At 36.4% G+C, this 23470-nt stretch overlaps 2 protein-coding genes across 4 annotated transcripts; both read right to left on the reverse strand.

Moving 5' to 3' along the window:
- Positions 1-3773: 3773 nt before the first annotated feature.
- elob (elongin B) lies at positions 3774-16309 on the reverse strand. Its single transcript, XM_077212709.1, has 4 exons — positions 16198-16309; positions 14977-15111; positions 5245-5353; positions 3774-5167 (listed from the first exon to the last, which is right to left on the reverse strand). The coding sequence occupies exons 1-4, from the start codon at positions 16198-16200 to the stop codon at positions 5055-5057; spliced, it is 360 nt and encodes a 119-aa protein (XP_077068824.1). The 5' UTR covers positions 16201-16309; the 3' UTR covers positions 3774-5054.
- A 384-nt stretch (positions 16310-16693) lies between these two features.
- Positions 16694-22874, reverse strand: LOC143721845 (uncharacterized). Of its 3 annotated transcripts, none has more exons than XM_077212695.1 (13): positions 22673-22874; positions 21592-21790; positions 21421-21447; positions 20790-20857; positions 20601-20697; positions 20431-20508; positions 20244-20318; positions 18800-19039; positions 18568-18674; positions 18316-18481; positions 17514-17601; positions 17380-17424; positions 16694-17248 (listed from the first exon to the last, which is right to left on the reverse strand). In XM_077212695.1, the coding sequence occupies exons 1-12, from the start codon at positions 22759-22761 to the stop codon at positions 17393-17395; spliced, it is 1266 nt and encodes a 421-aa protein (XP_077068810.1). In that variant the 5' UTR covers positions 22762-22874; the 3' UTR covers positions 16694-17248; positions 17380-17392. The 3 variants fall into 3 exon arrangements, with proteins under 3 accessions (XP_077068810.1, XP_077068811.1, XP_077068812.1); XM_077212696.1 differs by lacking the exon at positions 22673-22874 and adding an exon at positions 22066-22275; XM_077212697.1 differs by lacking the exon at positions 22673-22874 and adding an exon at positions 22216-22257.
- Positions 22875-23470: the final 596 nt, after the last annotated feature.

A 23470-nucleotide genomic window follows, 5' to 3' on the forward strand; every position in this document is an offset into this window, starting at 1 on the left:
ATTTCTAAATACATAGATAGATTGTAGATACATATATCTAATTACATAGATAGATTAGAGATACATATACAGATAGATTTGGATAGATAGATAAAATGGAGGCTCCCCAGAAGAGTACATCTGTGGTGTGGGAGCATTTCCATTTAGAAACCCCAAATAAAGTGAGATGTGTGTATTGTGATCGGCAGCTCGCCTACTGCAACAATACTTCATCCATGATGCGCCATTTGAGGAGCACTCATCCTGCCATTTTGCAGGGTGCAGAGGATGGCATTCCCCCTGTACCTAGGCCTGCTACTGACACTGCTGGGCCATCTAAGCAAGGTATGCATAGATGTATCCATCACCATCAACATCATCACCATCAACATCAACATCAACAACAGTAGAAACACAGGACAGTTTATGGGAACTTTTTGATACTCGTATCCATCAAACCCAGATGATACACAATGCTACAGCTGATGCCACAGTGGAAGTGAAAAAATACATCAACGATGCATATTTGCCCAGAACTCATGATCCACTAACTTACTGGAAAGAGAGAGCAGTAATCTTTCCTCATTTGTATGTCCTAGCTAAAAAATATCTTTGCATGCCAGCAATAAGTGTCCCTTGTGAGAGGATTTTTTCAAAGGCTGGAGAAATTATCTGTAAAAAAAAGAAGTAGGCTAAGTCCTTCCACAGCAGAGAAATTAATATTTTTGAAGAAAAATATGTAAAAAAGTGAGACATTGTGGCTTGATTTATTTTATCAATATTCATTTTGCAGGACCAAAATAACATTATGCACAGTGAGGAGCCTATAGGTTACAAGATTCACATATTAGAAAAGTACAATAATAAAAAAACAACAAATTTTCATGGCTCGTCAAGGTTGTTTCAGATCAACACCTGAAAGTGACCACTAGGTGTTACCGTTGAGACGGGTGTCGGATTGATTCGAAGCCTCGGAACAATATGGACCATTTGGTTCAACTGTTTCATTGCTTCACGAAGCCTCGATCTGCCCATCACTACCTATACCATGAAGGCGGATTAGGTGGCTAGCCAGCTGTGTTTCAGTTTAGTTTGCGTCAACCCTGGGTTTTAGGGACCATGAAAGTGGTTTGGCTTTTAGCAGTGTTCATCGCCATAGTAACTTACTCTACACGGCTAACCTGGGGCCTATACCATGAAGGCGGATTAGGTGGCTAGCCAGCTGTGTTTCAGTTTAGTTTGCGTCAACCCTGGGTTTTAGGGACCATGAAAGTGGTTTGGCTTTTAGCAGTGTATATCGCCATAGTAACTTACTCTACACGGCTAACCTGGTCCGGGGCAGGTTATGTTCCAGGTAAGAGGTTGCAAACTGAACTTGGACCAATCAGCTGTGAGCAAAGTGACACATGTCGTCTGCGATAAAGTCACTCCACCTGTTTCTACTCCAAATTAAAGGTCAAATACATAGCAAATGATATTTAAAGACAAAATCGTCTGGTTTTAAGTGATGGTTATTTAGAATAATAAATTTGTATGATTTAGATATTATTTATGTAATTATTATACCCTTTATCAATCACACATGTACAATTTTAGTTCATCAATTATTATTACGCAGTTTAATTGAATAAATATATAAAGGTAATATATATACGCTTTAGCATCAATAGATGAAGCTATAAAATAACTACATGTGAGCTTAAATGTTCAATTCTCTCTATACCTTTATCAGCTGTATAAAATTACTTCAAAACTTTTACTTGCACTGATATACAGTAGTGAGACTTTTTCTTTTAGTTGTCCTCTTTCATAGACAGCTGTTTTCTTCTTGCTGTGTAAATTTGTTTACATTCTTACTATTTTAATACTTTTATTTAATAAGTGAATTTCGCTGCTTCTCTCGCGAGAAATTAATCTCAGTTTCACTCTTTCTCAACATGTGATTGGCTGTTCGCTACTGATGTCACACTTAAACTCCTAAACTCAGGATCAAAGCCTGAGTTGACAGAGAAAGTTGATGATCAGCATCATGGTACCAACAAAGCCTGGTTGGATTGGTTTGGTTTTGTCAACTCTAAACTAATCCTGTAACCCTGAGTTTGTTCAACTACCATCATGGTACAGGCCTCTGGTCCAGGGCAGGTTATGTTCTAGGTAAGAGGTTGCAAACTGAACTTGGACCAATCAGCTGTGAGCAAAGTGACACATGTCTGATGCGATAAAGTGACTCCACCTGTTTCTACTCCAAATTAAAGGTCACTACATAGCAAATGATTTTTAAAGACAAAACCATCTGGTTTTTAGTGATGCTTATTTAGAATAATAAGCTTGTATGATTTAGATATTATTTATGTAATTATTATACCCTTTATCAAACACACATGTACAATTTTAGTTCATCAATTATTATTACGCAGTTTAAATGAATAAATATATAAAGGTAATATAAATACGCTTTAGCATCAATAGATGAAGCTATAAAATGATTACATTTGAGCTTAAATGTTCAACTCTCTCTATACCTTTATCAGCTGTATAAAATAACTTCACAACTTTTACTTGCACTGATATACAGTAGCGAGATCTTTTCTTTTAGTTGTCCTCTTTCATAGACAGCTGTTTTCTTCTTGCTGTGTAAATTTGTTTAAATTCTTACTATTTTAATACTTTTATTTAATAAGTGAATTTCGCTGCTTCTCTCGCGAGAAATTAATCTCAGTTTCACTCTTTCTCAACGTGTGATTGGCTGTTCGCTACTGATGTCACTCCTAAACTCAGGATCAAAGCCTGAGTTGACAGAGAAAGTTGATGATCAGCATCATGGTACCAACAAAGCCTGGTTGGATTGGTTTGGTTTTGTCAACTCTAAACTAATCCTGTAACCCTGAGTTTGTTCAACTACCATCATGGCACAGGCCTCAGGTCTACTCCTGTCAAAACAAAACACAAACAGCTTTAACTTTCAGTATCTACTGTTTATGATGACTATATGATGAATCAATGCTTCTGAATGGTATTTTGTGTATTTTCATTTAAAATTAAGTAAAAAGCCACTGTGAACTACCCTAAAAAATCTAAATAAATCTTATCCATCTGTATGTAAATTATTTATAAATTTACTATTCATGCATCTTTTTTTAAACAGATTTTACCCTGTTCTTGCCATGAAAACAGCTGTAGATTCTGAAATGAACTTAACTCTTAATAACTCATACCTGTAGGCCACTGAATGACCCGATCCTTTTGTGCAATCACTTGATCACAGAAAGAAATGTAGATCCTGTGAATATTTCCCTTCTCTAGATATTGCGTTTGGACAGGAGGACAGTGTGAGACAGGGACAGTCGAGCTCTTCCAGACAATCGGTTCTTGCCGTAGCTTTGCAGAAAATGTGGACTTTCTGTTGTCTTTATTTTTGAAATAGGTGTTGTTTGGTTTAATTTATACACACAAATTTGAGTTCAGTATAACTCATTACTCATATTTGTATGACTTATTCCGGGTAAGTTTCACATACATAAAGGACAATTCTCCAGTCATAAACCACAATTGAATGCATTCCACAACTAATTTCAACAGTACTTTAAAACGTTTTGTATCTGAAAACACACAAGCAAGGAAAATAGTTTTTTGTTCAAATTTTTTGTCATTTACTTGTAATATTATTTCTTGTTAATTTTCTCCCCCTTGCCTTTTATTCCTTTAATGGTTATTTTGTTATATTGCAATTATATCTGCACGTTATAAAAAAAACAATACTATTAATAAGCAGACATTGAACATTAAACAAGGAGTGGAAAAGGGCTGATTTTAATTAATTTAAACGCAGTTACAGATACTGCAGCATGATTTTCTTTTCAGTTTCTATTTTTGCTTTTTGCAAGAGCACTGAGAAGGATAAAGGTGAGTTCGCAAAAACATTAGGAGAGTCTGTTTTTCGGGATGAAGACAATGTCAGCGTTTGTGTAAAATTGAAAACATTCACTTGTTCAAGGAACTACACCCAAAGGCTTCATTCTTATTGATCTTACATTTTTAGTTGATTCTTTCCACCATTTCAAAATGTCACACACAGACAAAAGAAAAAAAAACTAGCATTTACACTCCCCTTTGATTTAATTACAAAATCAGGGAATTAAATGTCAATACTTAAGCTTCCAAACAAAAACTCAAAAAGAAACTAGCAGACACTAACTCCAACACAAAATTGTAAATAAATGCAAAACACTTCAAGAAGCAACAATGCATGTGGAAAAATGTATTTACAATGAAACCACTGTATGTCAGAATTCACCATAACCATGTGCTGGGAATTAATCTGCAGATATAACCTGATGGCATCCATGCCCATTCTGATGTTCAGTCAGTTCCATGTGCATTTACACCAAGTTGGTAACATAAAACATTTCAGGCTATTGTCTTTAGCGCCCCAATAAAATTATGAAGGATCTAAATAAGAATAATTATAATATCAATAGTCTTAACACACAACAGCGTACTGTAAATGCGATCAGTAAAGTGGGCATTTGTAAAAACTCACAGCCTCCGACACAAACCCACCCCGGCCCTAACAGATCATAACACACAAAAAAGCACAAATTGTTTAACTCTCCAAACATAACTATTGCGTGAATTAAATAAGAAGCACAGGTTTAAACACTCTGATATCTAACCACCTTTGACGGGTGACTAACAAATGAGCGATTCATTCAGAAATGAAGGGAAACATTACCAAATAAAAATGTGCCTGCGCCCAAAGGGGTGTGATTGGTGGATTAACCAGTAGATGAGCACTGAGCAGACACTGAATATTGGATGGGTTTGCGACGATACAGTGAGAGTAAGCTGCTAGTGCTTGATGAAACGTGAGGCGTAACAGGGAGAGCGGTTCAAATTCTCAGCAAAGTTACAATATCACACAAGATCACTCTCACTCATGCTTCCCCCTTCTTTATGTAACTCGATACACACCACCATCTTAATACACACACGTTTTGCTTGTCCGCTGTTTTGGACACTCTTTACCTCTGCCTTACCCCCCTCCCCCCCAACCCCTTTTCTTGTTGGTTCCTCCTTCACTGCACGGCTTGTTCGTTGGCGGTGCTGCCCGAGTCTTGAGGCTTCATAACATCAGGAAGCTCAGGAGGGCTGGAGAAGGCCTCTATTCTTAGAGGCTCAAAAGCATCATCTGTGATAAAAACAGACACAGTAAGCAAATCCGAATTACCAAAATACAACAGGCAAGTGTTGGAAATGGGAACTCACCACTGATGCGAAAAGCCAGCCCTACTGTGGCCGGAGCCTGAGGCCTGGCTGTCTGGTTTGTGAAGCCACAGTCTCCAAGAGTCTTACTATCTTCAAGAAGCATATCCTCCTGTGGGACATGGACAGATTGTTTACTAAAGTGCACCACTTCAACTCAAACTAGTCCATACCTGATTTGTGTGAGGTCATTGATAAATTGGTCATTCCTGATATGCAGCACACTGTCCCACCTTTACAGTCTTAATATGGATGTATGAAAGTATAAAATGCAATTAAAAAAAGAAAGAAATACTATTCATGTACAGATGTTGCCATTTTCTCCCCATGCTGCCAGATAGGTCTTAGTTTTTTCCTTTCTATGGTGTTCAATGTACAATGCGTTCTAAACAAAACACGTTTTCTTGGAAATGCTGTTCAAATTAATTTAAAGGTACATTATGTAACAAGTGCAAATACATTACCAACCAAATATAAACATCTTTAGTCCCCCATTTTTTCATGAGCAAATGAAAACTGCGCTACTCAAGGGGACATACATGTATGCAACAAATGCCCCTTAAAACATTTTACATGCTCATTACTCAATTATACTTGGCGTTAGCTTTAAAGAGTATTGTCTTTTTCTGCGCTTTTTCGTGCGCTTAATGAATTCTTTGCACAGAAGTTATTAGAACATCGCAAAGAGAAACAAATGGACAGCAAATACATTACCGACCAAACAAAAACATTCTTTCCATGAGTGCTGTTGCGAGTTGCTCTCTCACTGATATGTAAGGGATAATGTAGAACGAGGCGGTTGTTATAGCGAATACAACCCCGACAGAGTGACCAGGTCTTGAATCAGCCTGAAGGGGTTGTATTCGCTATAACAACTGCCTCGTAGAGGTGGGCGATGTATCGTTTAGACGATAATATCCAAATTGTTGTCTGAACGATATGCAAAATTGGGATATCGAATATTTCATAATTTGTAAAATCCGACCCCCCAAACATGAAAAGAGCTGAAGGAAGTTAAAGAGAAAACAAATAACGCACACTATAACCTTCTAAACAATTATATGTAGCGATTTTAATACTGTCGGGGTTTGTTTGACTGCATTTTTTGTTGTACAAAATCACGATCGTTCCTCAATTGCACGAGAGTAAGCTGCTACTAATTTGCAATACAACTACGAAGTTCTTACCTGTGTGTTATGACGTTTCTTAGGTTGAGGCAACAATCCAAAAACGTAGAGTAAAGCCGATGTACGATAAATAAAATAGCTGCTAGAAAAGGCAAAATATGTGTTGTTTGCGGAAAACTGAAGTTAAAAGTTTTTCTTAAATGTCTGTGGCGTCCTCAAGTGGCGAGCTTCGTGATTGCATCATTAGAAAATTGAGTCCAAAAGAAGGAATACCATTCCCAAGAGATCCACTGGAATAGCCTCCGAACAGGGCTTCTTTTAACTTCTAGAAAAAAAAAATTTTTGTACAAACTAAAACATTTTTATTAATATGGGGAACTGCCCATTATGCCTCAGTGCCCCTGACGTCTTACGTCATTACAGCGTGCCGTGCGTATGCTACTCAATCACTTGTTATCTAGCTTTGAGCGCAACACAAAAATGAGCGAAGAAAGCGAAAATACAAAGTCATCGGGATGTTTGCTTTATTGCACATTTTACCTGCAGAGCAGTGTCTGTTTTATTTATTTTGTTCCTTTTGCCTTTTTTTATCCTCATCTTTTATATTAATATAATGTGCAAAAATGTTATAGTGTTGTGTTCTAATGTTTACATTTTGCAAAACAACTTTTTAAAGAGGTAGTCACATTGTTGTTTGTCTATTACTAATAGCGTACTGTTTGCAAAGCACAAAGTTAATTTATTACGTACATATATACGTATTGTACTGAAAAAGCACTGTACAAAAAATTTACTCTATTACAATAAATATTTAGTACAATAACTTCATGTTTAAATCAATAATGTCTCATATCTTTATGTACTAGTAATTCTATACAATAATAGGTCAAATGCAGCAAGTCAAAAGACCAACTGAGCCTTCTTTGCCAGTTTGCACACATTTCTTTGAAGGATTGCAAAAATATTGTCTGAATACCGATATCGAGATATTGAAAAAAAATAGAGATATTCATTTTTGTCAATATCTCCCACCCCTACTGCCTCGCTCTACATTATCCCGCTTATTATATGGCTACCTAACAAATAAATCAATAAACTCCTCTTTGAATCAATATTTTGTGTCAAATTATTGATTTAAAAACAATTGTATTGTTCCAGAGTGAACAGAACTGTGTCCATGGCAACGATCTGTTTTTCATGGCAACGGTGTGTTATACTTAGCAGCGGTCTGTTATCAAGAAATAACAGACCGCATTCTACATTAGAATTCAACCAAGCCATGTAATAAACCCGAGGTAATTATGTAAAATACAATTTATCATCATGCATAAAATCCCACAAAGCACAAGCTTTTGGGTCAGGTTATGTTGTAGCGCTAAATATAACGGTAGAGTTGTGTGTATTACGACCCGCCTGGACATGATATGAGATCCACCAATCAGAGAGGTTTCCGAATCTCAAACGATTTTTTGACTGGATAAAATTAATGGAGAATCTCTCGTTTTTCCGCGGGTGCTAGGCCATTTCCGCGGGGATCAGCGCCTATGTCCTGAAAAACTATGGCACGCCGATATGAAGTGTTTATATTCTGACTATTTTAGACCGGTGGGACAACAAGCGCTGTGGAGTAGCCCAGTACCCATGTGACTCGTCATATACATAAATAAAACGGCATGCGTCTTGCGGAAGAACATTGTAGCTCTGTTTATTAACTGCAAGGCTCAAATAGTGTTGCTTTCGTCAACGAAAATTATGACTAAATATCGTCAACGAACCTTTATCATTTACATTTATTCATTTAGCTGACGCTTTTATCCAAAGCGACTTACAATTGCTATATTTCAGAGGTCGCACGCCTCTGGAGCAACTAGGGGTTAAGTGTCTTGCTCAGGGACACATTGGTGTCACACGTGACGAAAACTAGAAGAGACGCAACGTAAATGCTGGTCATGTGACGTTGACTAATTAAATGTATAATGCAATATTGTTGACGAATATAAAAATGAGACTAAAATGTGGTTTACAAAATAAAAACTATGCTAAAATGTCTCATTTTCGTTGACCGAGACGAGACTAAATGTTATAATGTTATTTTGTCTCGTTTAATCGCGTTATTATTATTATTTTGCAGTATTTCTGTTTCCTGTGTCTCACTCAGGGGCATAGACAGTAAAATAAATGGACACAGCAACCCCCTAGATTTCAACGGAGAAACGTGAAGCCCATTAGAAGCACTCACTTCCTGATGGCTGAGCGACTGCGCAGGCTCAAACTGAGATTGACGACGTAGATGTGACGTGAGCAACCGGTCTGACAGTTGTAAATCTTCTAGTAGCTGTGCCACATACCGAATTATTTCCAATTCCTCAAAAACGTTGAAATATTTTGTCCCGTTGCTTTTATGGACTCTATCTATGGGCTTCTCCCCTGACTATGCCTCCATGTCACCCCGGTTGCCGCATAGACAGTAAAAGATTGCCTGCGAGCTTCTCCTCCTGTCTATACGGTAATTTCTCTACTGTGCGACAGAGAGTCGCGTGGTTATGACGCAATCGTTAGCCTATTTTTACAAAAATGGCTTCTACGGGGCCATAACGTAAGATACAAAGTAATGGAGCCTTTTATACATTGTCGTGTTTCTTTAGAAATAAATAGATGACAAATGAAGTATTTGGACGCCTCAGATGTAAAGTTATTCGCTGTCAAAGTTACGCCAAAATGAATGGGAGTCAATGGAATGCTAACAGCAGGTGAAGTTCTGCTACAAAGGCGGCTCCCGCGAGGCTTCTGTTTCCGGCTGATGGATGGTCCCTTGCTCAGGGGCTGCATCAGATTGCACTGCGCAGACGCAGGCGACATCACTTCCTCAAGCCACACTCGCGGCATTATTTAGAAGATGCAGCTGCGTGAGTTACGGCTGTTTCACACATACTCCGTGTGTAGTGCGTGTTGCGGTGTGTATGCAGGAGCAGCACGTGCTATTGTGCTTTCACATAAGCTGCGTTTGCTGTTAGATCAGTGCGCAACTGATCTACGGCTGTACCACAATCACAACATTTATTCTCTATTTTTTATTTCAAAAGTCATTATTTTTATTATCAGCGACTTTTATAAAATAATACAAAAAAGTTTCAGCATTGCGATTCTATTTGTACACAGTAGTTATAGGTCTACTCTAGGGCTGAAACGATTCCTCGAGTTTCTCGATTACAAAAATTCCTCGAGGCAAAAACTCTGCCTCGAAGCCTCGTTAAATTCCTATGACGCGCACTATACGCGCGGAGCAGGGATTTGATTGTTTCACACGGACCGTTTATTCACACGGACCTGTTCAGGAAGCATATATTTTGAATTTAGTCGGCGCGATGGCGGAGAATAAATATGTAAATAAATGGCAGAAATTGTCTAAAGTTTGGGATCATTACACACTTAATTCACTTAATACACTTAACTTGCTGAAACAAGGTAACGTAGTCTAAGCCTATTGATGTTCGCTGATTTTAAACCAATACTGTATTTGTAGTGATGTCGTGATGCGGTTTGACTAGATATGATTTTTAGCTTTGATGACATTTAAGTAATAAACGTAACTATCACGTTCAATTTCAAGAGTATAGCCTAAAAAAAGAACCCCCCCACACACACACACACACACACACACACACACACACACACACACACACACACACACACACACACACACACACACACACACACACACACACACACACACGCCAGTCAGACCAATTGCAGCAATGCATCACATATGCTTAAACTTTTATGTAGCCACGCAACAATCATTTCAGCATGCATTCACTGTACACACCGGGACGTGATGGAGGAACAAATATTGTATTGCAGTCTTTGCGAGACCTTGTTTGTATTTCACGTCTGCCAAATACAGACAACAACAAAAAATTTAAGTCCCCAGCCTGTTGGTTTTTAATAAAGATTCGGAGTACTCATTTTTCAGTTAAAACGCACAGAACAAAAAGTGCATCAGCTTTTACTGCGTGTTCAACAACAAGTCACGTTACAGCTCTTCTTCAGCGTTAAACTACCAGAATACACAAATATGCTTAGATGCTTAGAGTGGTTATATTATAACATCTTAAAGGAAGATTCACATATGAGATAGCTTTATAACTTGCATACTATATAACTTATAATATATAACTTATAACAGCTTTAACTGAAATAGACACAAGTTTAATATAACTATTCTGTTAATAAAACACACACACACAAAAATATCCGATTACTCGATTAATCGTTCGATTAAGTGCTAGATTAATCGATTAAAAAAAGAATCGATAGCTGCAGCCCTAGTCTACACTCTTTCACAGACGTATTCACGTTTAAACTCAATTCACGTATTATTAAATGCATTACTTCTATAAAGATTTATATATTAAGTTGATCAAGCAAGTGGCAAAACATTTAAACATGTAGGCCTACTTATGTTAAAATCGCTAACATTTTAAATTAAAACATACAATTGACAAAAACAGCACTCTCATACCTTTTCTTTTGCACTTAAATCTTACAAGTTATATTATTTACTATATTTACTATATTTATTATCTTGTAAATAATATTTACAAGAAATATAACTTGTTTTTCCACCCCCACGAAGAGACAAGTACATCCATTATGTCGCGTTGTTGAGGTACTATGTAGTTTTCCTTGCTTTACTGTGTCTTACCCTCTTACTTGAGGGTGTCAATGATGGCCTTCTGGACAGCAGTCAGGTCGGCAGTCTTACCCATGATTGCGGTTTTGAGTAATGAAACAGGCTGGGAGTTTTTAAAAGCCTCAGGAATCTTTTGCAGGTGTTTAGAGTTAATTAGTTGATTCAGATGATTAGGTTAATAGCTCGTTTAGAGACCCTTTTCATAATATGCTAATTTTTTGAGATAGGAATTTTGGGTTTTCATGAGCTGTATGCAAAAATCATCAGTATTAAAACAATAAAAGACCTGAAATATTTCAGTTGGTGTGCAATGAATCTAAAATATATGAAAGTTTAGTTTTTATCATTACATTATGGAAAATAATGAACTTTATCACAATATGCTAATTTTTTTAGAAGGACCTGTATATTACTTAGATAAGTTTTAGGGTTTTTTTGGAGAGAAAAGCTTAGTGTTCATGTTCGCATGGGTAGTAGCACTGGCTTTAGCGGCTCATCTGATGATGGACGTCTCATGATATTTATTTTAGCACAACTGGGCTGTATTAGGCTATTGATCCGTGATCTTGCTTATAAATTCTGATTCAGCCATTAGCCTACCTTCGTGATCACACAAAGAGGTCTGCAGTGGCGGTCCGTTCAGAATTCCAACCAACATAAAAGATAAATAATTACGCTGTGCATGTACAAATGAATGATGTAGGAGGGAAATGGACTGCTCCCATAACGGATGAAAGCAATGACTATATTTGCAGCAATGTTCGGTAAATATTAACTTCATAAAATGAAACCGGATAGATAGTTAATGAGTAAATTAACTATGTTCCTAAATACGTAGCTAAATAACTGTTAACGGGATTCATTTCGGTATGGCTAATGTACCCCTTCATCCTACCCCAATCATAGACTAAACCATTCATCAGAAAACACACACTAATACATGTATACGATGTACTGTGTACAGTACACATGTATATATATTTCAATCACACATTACTAACCCTAACCCATACACATAATATATTAATTGTATATATATATATATATATATATATATATATGAATGCATGTGTATTTATGTAGGCCTATATGTATTACACAAACACACATTTTGACAAATATGCATATATACACACATAACCCTCACCCATTTAAATAAATGAATTGTGTGTGTGTGTGTGTGTGTGTATACATATATATAAAAATATTATTATTAATAATATTATATATTATATACATCAGGTTACCGTAAGTTAGCCAACGTTAGTGTCACGTAAGCTATAGCTGCAATTAACCTATTATCTTCCAATAAACATTAACTAAAACTGGCTACATAAAATATAACTACTGACTAGATTCACGAGAGGTCGGCTAATGTGTTTAAAAGTAAAGAAATAAAGTAATTTCATTAATTTACCAGCGAGCGTACTTCGGAAACACTGAAAAGGAATGGGGTTCAATGCTGGAACTATCAGTGTCTGGAACTATTGGCTGATCCACGACACGCGTTACTTCCGCATTCCAAAGTTCCCATGGCGGTCTATGGGAGTGTCGCAACTCTTTATCTCTATGGCACTGGTGTGTGTGTGTTCATCTGAGCCTCATTGGTCTGTCACTGCTCGTCAATGTCAGAATATTTGAGATGACCAATCAAATCAAAGTAGGCGGGCTTTATGTTCGCAGAGCGAATTTTAGCAGAGCGACTCGACGGCGCCATTCAGTTTACGGTTGGTCAAGTGCGAGATAGTTTGTTGCTAAACTAAACATTTCCTATTTGACAGTTTTTTTAGGTCATAAATGTTAAACAAATCACAAAAATAATCAGGCAAACTAATAAACTTTTGTCTATTTTCGCCATTTTTAACTGAAAATAGACCACTATGTGACGTCACGTGACTCATGTAATGTAACGTTAGCCTAATAATTAGCTTACATTGTGGGGGGACAAGACACATTAACCAGGGTACCCGCGGGATCTTAAAAGCATTGAAAAATAATCTCAAATTAAGGCCTTAAAAGCCTTGAATTTGGTACAAAGTCTTGGATTTAGTTCCTATGGGAGTGTCGCAACTCTTTATCTCTATGGCACTGATGTTAGCCTAGTAGTAATATTAACTGCACCATGAAATGTGGGATATACATATTGAATTGTATTACATTATTAATGTAGACAATGTATTAAAGGACTAATGGAATATAATTACAGTATTTAATAATGTATTTAGGCTACTGTTTTTCATAAAAACAAAATTCATAGAAACCATAAAGTTACATTTTGCCATGATAGTGAGGTGCTATAGGCTATGCCTGATTTTATCTGTGGTTATGATCTATTCTAAATTCATGATACTGGATGACCAATGGTTAATTTTAATAAAACTCAAACAGAATATTTTTATATTTTTTTAACAGATGTTACTGTTTTTTTTAATGAACATAAATTTAACATGGTAGTATTAGCTTGAGTTAGGATGCAGATTTACTGTCAACTCACTGTCAAATATGCGTGTTCGAGAGAAAACATGTAATATTAATATTGCAGCCTGCACTGCAAACTGTGCTGAAGATACGTGCCATCAAAGTCACTTTACACTAAACAATATCCCCCATTAGCACATGCAGAAACTAAGAAATAAATTTTTCTATTCAGATATTTATTTTAAGGAAAAATGACAAATGTTTGAATGGTTTGTAAAAATCTCAGATTTCTACCTCAGATTTGTGAAATGTTCAACTGTTTGGCAAGTGTTTGTCATGATATGTTCTGACAATAAAGAGTAGTTTAAAACCACAATAAACGCTCTGGTTTCTACAACTTTAAGTTAGGAGCAAAAATCTGCCTTTAAACTTGAAAAATAAAGATTTGACATTTATCGTGATAATTATCGATATCGACTAATATAAAAAAAATATCGTGATTTTTTTTTGCCCACATCGCCCAGCCCTACTAAAATACAATTTTCATTGACTACAACAAGACGAAAATGTCATCAGTTTTCTTCGACTAAAACTAGACGAAAATAGTCATGGATAATTCTGACTAAAATAAGACTAAAATGGTCACACTTTTAGTCGTCTGAACCTTTAGACTAAAAAGAGCATGAACGTGACTAAAACTAATAAAAATTTAAATGACAGTTTGACACAAAGACTAAAACTAAAATTAAAACAGGCCGCCAAAAACAACACTAGGCTCCAAAAGTTACATAGTGTACCTTTAAGTCTTTCACTTTCTATTCTATTAATCTCGTAAAACAAAAACAAAACAAAAAAGACAGCAGCCACTCACATTTATAAAACCCTGTTTTAATTTGTGAGGGTTATTTTTTTAGCTCAAGGGGTTTTAGCTATTATTAGGAATGGATGTGATTAATTCTGTGATAGTTTGTGGTATTAGTTACTCTACCATTCAAAAGTTTGAGATCGGTAAGAATTTATTAATGTTTTTGGAACAAAAATGTTTTTTGATCAAAAATAGTTAAAACCATAATATTTTTGCAATCTAAAACAATATTTTCTGTTTTTATGTATTTTAAAATGTAATTTATTCCTGTAATGTTAAAACTGAATTTTTAGCATCATTACTCACGTCTTCAGGGTCACATGAACCTTCAGAAATCATTATAATATGATGAAATGCTGCTCAATAAATATTTCTAATTATTATCAATGTTGAAAACAGTTGTGCTAATTAATGTTTTTGTTTAGTTTTGTGGAAACAAGGATAATTTTTTCAGGAATCTTTGATGAATAGAAAGTTCAAAAGAACAATTTATTTGAGATAGAAATCTTTTGTAATATTAAATGTACTTAATGTCACTTTTGAGCAATTTAATGCATCCTTGCTGAATAAAAGTACAGTAACATTATTGACATAGATCAATGAATAATAATATTTTTAAAAAATTTGTTGACCTTATAAAGCCTCTGATCCTCTGGTGCTCGCTTTAGGATGCCCTCCACAATCCGCTTCAGCTCGTAGACTGTGGTAGACTCCTTAGCATCTGTGAAGATGGTTGTCTTGTGACGTCTGATCATCAAAAAGACATCCTGAAGAGAAAGGCAAGCAACGTTCAACCCCATCTCAATATTACAACTTATCTTTGAGATGTGATTCTATACTGCACAGTATCCACTCATGGCTCAAAAACCTTACGGAGCATTCCTTGTCCTTCACAAAACATAGGGAAGCATCAATTATTTTAGAATAATAATCCTGAACATCAAAACGGGTACATAATAAACAACTAACGTCAATATATCTTAACCCTAAAGCGGTGTTTGCAATTTACAACTGAAACAACCACTGGCTTTCAAATTAAATAATGAAAAGAAAAGCAGATGGCGAACAGCTGAAACATGTCAACTACACAAATGAAACGCCGACAGCTGCAGTTGTGTTAAGTTGTTGTTGACTTAGTTACTGGCAACACCTAGGAAATGTAGCGCGTTGTTGTGCGGTTTATTTACTACAAAACCATAACCAGCTTTATGGAGAGCTGAATTCTCGGTGAGACTAACGTTGAACAAAGTATATTCAGCTGACGACAGGCTAGCGCAAGTTATCTTTTAAAAATGGACGTGCAAACTGGAGCTAGTAACGACGGCAGGCTAGAAACATGTAACGTTAGCAACCAATCTGCTCTCGAAAATCATTTTACTGTTCATCTACTTCAGTATATGTGGCTAAATTAAATCTCTCGATGACCATCTGAAAGGCACAGCCCAGAATGATCAATGACAGGACCAGCCCGTTCCTACATTACAGAGCTGTCACGAAATCAACACCGCGATTATCAGCCCCTTTTCGGCCACAGGGACTGCGCAGCGCTCATACAAATAAACAATACAAAACTGATTGTACACGATTCTCCATATTGGCTGACCATGTCCGTCGTCGAGCACAATTTAGTGTCAAACTACCAAGTTACACAATAAATCGGGCGGATTTAGCAGGGAACGTTAGCCGGACTGCTAAAAATATTGCGAAACAAAGAGGTCTGTGAAAAGGCTACCTTTACACAAGCTAGCCACTTCATCCAGCAGCTAGTTTAGTTAAAACACTCATAGTTATGTTTTCAAACGACAAAACGAATAAAGACGTTTGATCTAGCTTTTATTTGCTTGCTCACTCACCATTTCTCAACGGCGGTTTCGCTGACTTCTTCCACTATCCCACGCTGCACTGCGGAAATCAAAGAGCTCGATCCAGTCCTCCACAATCCCAGATGTCTTTGCGCGAGCAGCGTGAACTCTTCTGTCCCGGAGACAGTCGCGCTCTAGTGGCCTCACATAACTCATTACATTTATTTTTTAACTAACACTTGTTGCTTAGACACTAATATTTACGTTTTCCAACTATTTAGTGCACTGTTTTTGGCTATTCCAGTGAGAACAAATCTTAAAGCATATAATATTCGTGCTTTAGAATGATATGTATGATCAGAGAATTTCTAATGATGTAGCACTAACTAACATTTGTTTTTACTGGGATTACTGGAATAGTAAAATGTGTTAATTAGAATAGGATATCATAATACTTTTGGCTATTTAGTGTTCATTCTAGAAAGTACTTGGGATTGTGTGGCTTGGAATGAAATGGACATGAAATACACAATGACAGACATCAAAATACGTATAAACGCTTTATTCTGAATAAGACTTTGCTGGAATAAACTGTTGAGTCAACATTATAAAAAGGTTTATTTAAAAAAGTATTTGTCATTAAATCAAGCACACTTCATTTCAGGCCCCCACAATATCCTTTAGGATTGCCTGCAACTCACAGGAATATGTGTGGCACCATCAGTTTATAAAGGCATCATGGTAAACATAGCTATTGGTTGATAACATTAGATTATCTTTTGCTGGCTCAGTCTAATGGAATCAGTTATTTATAAACAGTAAAAATGACCAAAAAAAATTCACACTCCTTTCAAAGCAGTTTATTTTACAGTTAATACTATTCTCTCAAATACCTTTAACGGTATTTCTTCACAATGCTGCATAACATTTCTATATGAAAAAAATAAAGAAAATAAATAAATAAACAAACAACACCTCAGTTTGGGTCTCAATTGACTTTAACGTCATTATCTTTCATCCTTTAAATCAACGTGGTCTGTATGGAGCTTCCTCACTTGACCTTCAGTTTGAAATCACACACCAGTAACAATATTCAGGCACACTAGCAACAGAGGAAACAAAGTAAAACAGCTGAATATGCAGTAGTAGTGCATTTTTCAATTTATACAATTTCATGACAAGATAAAAAAAAATCAAAAAAAAAATTAAGTACTACAGTTAATTCATACTTACTATGTTTTTTGCCTCATGAAACGACAATGCAGTCTGCCGATTCTCCTGTGTTAACAAAAGTTAAATGATAATGAGCGCAGATGTGAAGGAATGGTCAACTGATAGAGATTTGGACATGAGGTGATCATACTCACTGAATATTTGTTTCAGTGCCTCAATTTCTTTGAAAGGGTTTGGTTTCTGTATTTTGAAAGTGTACTTTGCAAGGTCATCTTCACTGAGCTTGATTGAAAAAGCAAAATACATACTCAAATTTAATAATAGACTTTATGTATACAGTACCATTCGAAAGTTTGAGGTCAGTAGAATTTGTTTAGAAATAAATGAATACTTTTATTCAGCAAGGATGCATGAAATTGATCAAAAGTGCCAGTAAACACATTTATAATAACTTCAAATAATTGCTGTTCTTTTGAACTTGAAAAAAATATATCACGGTTTCTACAAAAATATTATTATTAATGTTGAAAACTTTTGTGCTGCTTAAGAAATGTTTCCTGAGCAGCAAATACGCATATTACAATGATTTCTGAAGGATCATGTGAAACTGAAGACTGGAGGAGTAATGATGCTGAAAATTCAGCTTTGTCATCACAGGAATAAAATTATATTTAAAAAAAACATTGAAGCAGAAAACACTTAATTTTAAATAGTAATATTTCACAATGTTACAGTTTGTACTGTATTTGAGCACAAAACACAATTTCTGACCCAAAGTTTTGAATGGTGTATATCAATTATTTTGTTGTGCATAAATGTGTAAAATCACAAAACCAAACTTTACTAACCACCGCATTTGTCCATGACTAAAATAGCAGTGTAATTCTACTCATGATTCCTGACATAATCATAACCAATAATCAGTTGGACTTGGGCTGCCATTGTGGACAAAGCTGTTGCAATGTCACAGTAAATTTCAGTAAATACAATACGTACTGGCTGATCTCTGGGTGATGTATGAGGTTTAGTTCCCGCACTGCGATGAAGAGACAGAGGTCTGTGTTTGGTTTCTGGGTGCACACTGCAGTTGAAGCGCAGCACGCTGACAGGCAAATGAACATGCCAACTTTCTGGATGCTTCTTCACCAGATTCTCTACCATACTGTGGACAAACAGTAACAAAAATGTTTCAAAATAACTCCAGGCTCTGGAACATAGTGATTTACATCCAAACAATTCCAAACTCACTTTACAATGTGGTATTGTGTGTGAGGCTCAAGCTGTGAAGCCTGATGATGCCGAGAGACAAGTGAAATATCCTTTATCATCAGAATATTATTGAGTGCTCTGTTTACCTTGACAACAACAAAAAAAGCAAAATGGGAGATGCTCACAAACTAAACTGCACTGAGACATTGTAGAAACTTTTCAGCACATTTGAAAATTATAAATAAATAGCCAATCATAATGTAGGACTTACCGTTCTGACCTGAATCCCTCTGGCACCCCAAGGTGTGAGAAATCCCAGAGGAAAACCATACCGGGAAATGGCATCACACATAAGCAGAGCAATGGAATCAGAATTAGGCTTTTCCGATGGAAAGATTTCAATCCACTTGGTGTAATAGTCACAGATGACCACAATGTGGCTATAGACACCTTTGCTTTCTTGAAATGGCCCTGTTACATCTATACTCAGCCATTGCCATCTCTCGGTCACCTGAAAAATAGAGACATTAAGGTAATAGAAGACCAGGGGTTAAATGTAAAAATGATTTTAAGGCCGTGACACACCAAGCTGACATTAAAGAACTAGCGGCGACGAAAGCTGACTGTGTTGTCACCTTGCGTTAGCTTCATCTGGGACAAAAAGCTGCGTTTGAACACACCAAAAGGACTAAAGGCGACTGTCAACTTGCACGTGCGTTCTGCGTCTGCGTGTATTTAAATATCTGTCCACATCAGCAGGTATCAATAGCCTATATTCGTCATTCAAAAACGTTTAACCGAAACTTGGACTGCGGATAAACAAACCGTAAACAAAGCAGCGCTTGCTTACCGTCTTTAATATCAATCACGCTGATTACTAGCTGATCTCTTTACGATCACAGAGTTCGTTCGATGGACAGAGGAGAATTGGCCCAAAGACTGAGCCTGTTTTTTTTTTCTTCTCTCCATTCTGTCACCTGATGGAGTTTAGGTTCCATGCCACTGTCGCCTCCAGCTCACTTAGTTGGGGACACTCAATATTCAGCAATATTATTGATTTGACTGCACTTATACTATCAGATGAGAACTGAACTGAGGTGGACGATGACATCACTGTTTTCTGCAGAACTGCTTTATAGATGAACTAATAACTGATGATCTTTACAACGGAGTGAATCAACACTGAACTGACTTCAGCTGAACAATGACACTATCTAAATCATTTTTCTGTTATCACTGTAAAGCTGCTTTGAAACAATCTGTATTGTATAAAGCACTGTATAAACATAGGTGACTTGACTTTCTTCATTCAAGACGACGGCTTATGTTGTTATGAAAATACTGACATACTGGAATGCTAAGGAAAGATACCGTAAAATTAGAACAGCCTTGTGTCTATGTCATCTTGACTTGGCTCGCTTTTATTCTCATACTTGTTCGCTAAACTGAACAGCAATCAGAGTGATCTCTCTCTCACCGATGGCCTCGACGGCAATTCAACATGCCGAATCGGCCACACTGCCACCGCAAAAACCAGCCCGACAGACGCTCACTGGCGGCCCAAAGTCCGACCGTCGGCTTGCCGTGTCATGGCCTTCACAGAAAGGAGGCATAACATTTCTCTTTTATAACTATATTATGACTACAGTTTTAAATCTTCATACAAAAAAATAACAGTAACAGACAACTTAAATTCAAATCTGTAAGAGGCATACCCTGATAAACTGTGTGTTTGGATTTTCAGGCTTTTCAAGAGGTGCATCATCATAACCGACATAATTTCCAGGATCCTGTATGTAAAAAAATGTAAATAAATGCTAAAACACCATTCAGGAGATTTCCAGATCTGTCAGGCCGAAGTTTTTACTTTTACAACCTGAAAGGCTGTAAAGGTCTACATACACTAGTGTCATTGTCGTCATCATCATCATCATCATCCTCATCATCATCACCTTCTGATAGCTTCATCCATTGAAAGCTCTGTGAAAACACATTGTGTGGCATACAATATACAAGTGTATAAGATGCTCGACAATCAGAAGCCTAAAAACAAAAAATCAACAATTATGAACCTGCGGTTTGCAGTAGTCATCGTGAAAGCTGCCAGCATGAAAGGGGCCACTGGCACCATCAGAATCCACAGTCACACGAACAAACTTTCCCTGAAGCCTACCAAACCACGACCGAGAGATGTTAAGTAGTAAAACAATTAGAGAGAATCATTTATTTGAGAAAATTTGAATAAATTAAAAATACCCTACCGTGGTGTTACTGGCGCTGACACTGGGGTTGGTTTTGGTTTGATAGGCACTTCAACTGGCTTACGATTCTGGATGTAAAAATGATAATGAAAGATAAAAGACTTCCTAAAAAAGAGCTTTAAAACAGTGGTCCTCAATTAGTTTTGATTTGAGGACCCAGATTTTACACAGGACATCAAGTGGTGTCCTAAAATACTAAAGTATCCCTTAGATTAAGGTCATTTTTAATCATTTAACAACACATTGGATGTTGGCTAATGGTCTCATTACATGTGCGAGTGTTTATTTTTGATTGAAAGTGTTTATTTGTATTGTTTTTATTTTTAAATTATTTATTGTTATTTTACATGTTTATGATATCATTAATTATTAGCTTTTCATCAAGGGCCCCTGCAGTTCCCTCACAAACCCCAGCTAGTGAAACCCCACAACAAAGCTGAAGTTTATTAATATTATCATTAACTGCATAAGCACAACAATATGCAAAACTATTAACATGACAAAGGCTGTAAAGGAAAACCCAACAACTTTGGTTTATTTAGAAATGGCTTGATGCCGCCGTTTTTGGAAATTTAGCCACTAAACTTTTTACTAGACATAAAGAGTGATTACTCTAACCTCCAATACATACCAGAGATCGTCTCTTGACAGCTGGTACCTGGGTGTAAACATTTACAAAGAAAGGAACAAATTAACAAGAGTTTATGAAAGGAAAACTGCTGTACGTAGCAGCAACAAGAAATACGCAAATATGCATAACAACCTCAACATTTAAAGACATTCAAAAACTGATTTGACTTGCCTTCCACTGGAGATGTTTAGGGAAATTAAAGATGGTCGGGACAGCATTTTTTCGCAATCGTTTGTGGCTGCCCATTTGTTCAAAGCAGTCCTTCTCGAAATGATCCGAGCACAGGACTGAATTTCCAGTTGGCCACCAGTTCTGCCATCTCATCCGACGGAGCCACTCTCTCACTCTCAAGCCATCAGCTAATGGGAATCTGCATGTTTTACACATGAATCAACAGACACCCATAGAAATACACAAGCATGTTAATGGAACTGAATCAACACTGAATTTACTGAACATTGCTGAAAAACAGCCGAAATGCGTAATTCTCCTTTTATAACTGTATACCTGCTTCGAAACAATCTATATTGTATAAGCATTATATTAAAAAAAAGACTTGTCTAATGCATGCGTGACAAAACTGTACACATGTTGGACGTTTTTGTAAGGTTGTTTGAAACTACGAATATGAGATATTCAACTTACTTGTGAAAAGAAAACTCGCCCCTATTGTATGCCTCTTTATACTCTCTATCTGAACGCTTCTTGCACTTATACGCTGAACACACAGGCATTTTTTACAGAGACAGAATGTATTCAACTTCAAAGCAATTTAACACGTTATACATTACTGACATCATTGAAAGAGCGTATTTAGTATTTCCGGAAACTGTCCTTCGAGTGGGATTTTAGGACAGATTGAATACTGATAGTACTGCCACCTACCGGATAACTTTACTTCTAATAATCCCACGTTCCTTCTTGCAGAACGCAGTCTGTTCTGCTCTTCACTAACTATTTTTCAGCTCTGAATTAAACAAAATATACTACCTCCACCTTCAAAAGACTCGAGTCACTGGAATACATTATATTCTCCATCACGACCAACAGCTCCTCAACAATGCAACACACACGCCAACGTTGTGATGACAACAGTCCCTTAAGATGGTTACCATTATTGCAATACTTTGTCAAAACTGTGGCATGTCTGATTAGCAACTACACGATATTGAAACAGTTGTTATATGAGTGTTATATTTTGATTAGTGGACTTTCCATTTGAGGTTGAATTGGAACTTGCAACAAAACTTACGTGTGAAAAGAAAACTCGCCCCTTTTGTATGCCTCTTTATATGATCCATCGGAGCGTTTCTTGCACTTATAAGCTGAACAAACAGGCATTTTTTTCTATTAGAATATGTTACTGTTCCACTCAATTCCGCCAGTTAACGTCGCACAGGGGCAACAGCCGAAAACGGCTCTGTCTGTTTTTGTATTTCCGGATGCTGTTGTTCACAGAGAGACGCATTACCGCCATCTACCGTACACTGTATGCACTGCAGTCAGTTTGACAAGCGGCGATCTGAACAAAACCTTGATCGCATAGATTTGGAAAGACATGGCTTTAATTGTGTTTTTTTGTAAAGAGGAAAACGTGAGCATTGTCCATTTATTTTATGATTATGGCTTTTTTTGTTTGTTAAAAAATACAATAAATTTTCTTTGATACAAATGTTGAATTTAAAATATGGCATAAATACACTTATCATATATGGAAAATCAACAAAAAACTACATTTACTTATTTAAAAATAATAGGTTATTATAAATAGATCACTAAACCTTCACACAACATCTAAGAAATAATGTATTAACTAACATGTAGGCTTACTTACAATGAGCAATACATTTGTTAAAGTATTTATTAATATTTTTAATGTTAGTTAATAAAAATAGTTGTTCATTGTTTGTTCATGTTAGTTCACACTGCATTAACTAATGTTAAAAAAATACATCCTTTGATTTTAATTACATTTTAGTAAAGTTCAAATTAACAGGCTAGCCTAATAAATTCTTTAGAAGTATTGTTCATTCATGTTAACTGAAGTAGT

The sequence above is a fragment of the Siphateles boraxobius genome, unplaced genomic scaffold, assembly GCF_051911475.1.
Source record: "Siphateles boraxobius isolate OS27281-9 unplaced genomic scaffold, OSU_SipBor_1 66, whole genome shotgun sequence".
Taxonomy (NCBI): Eukaryota; Metazoa; Chordata; class Actinopteri; order Cypriniformes; family Leuciscidae; genus Siphateles; species Siphateles boraxobius.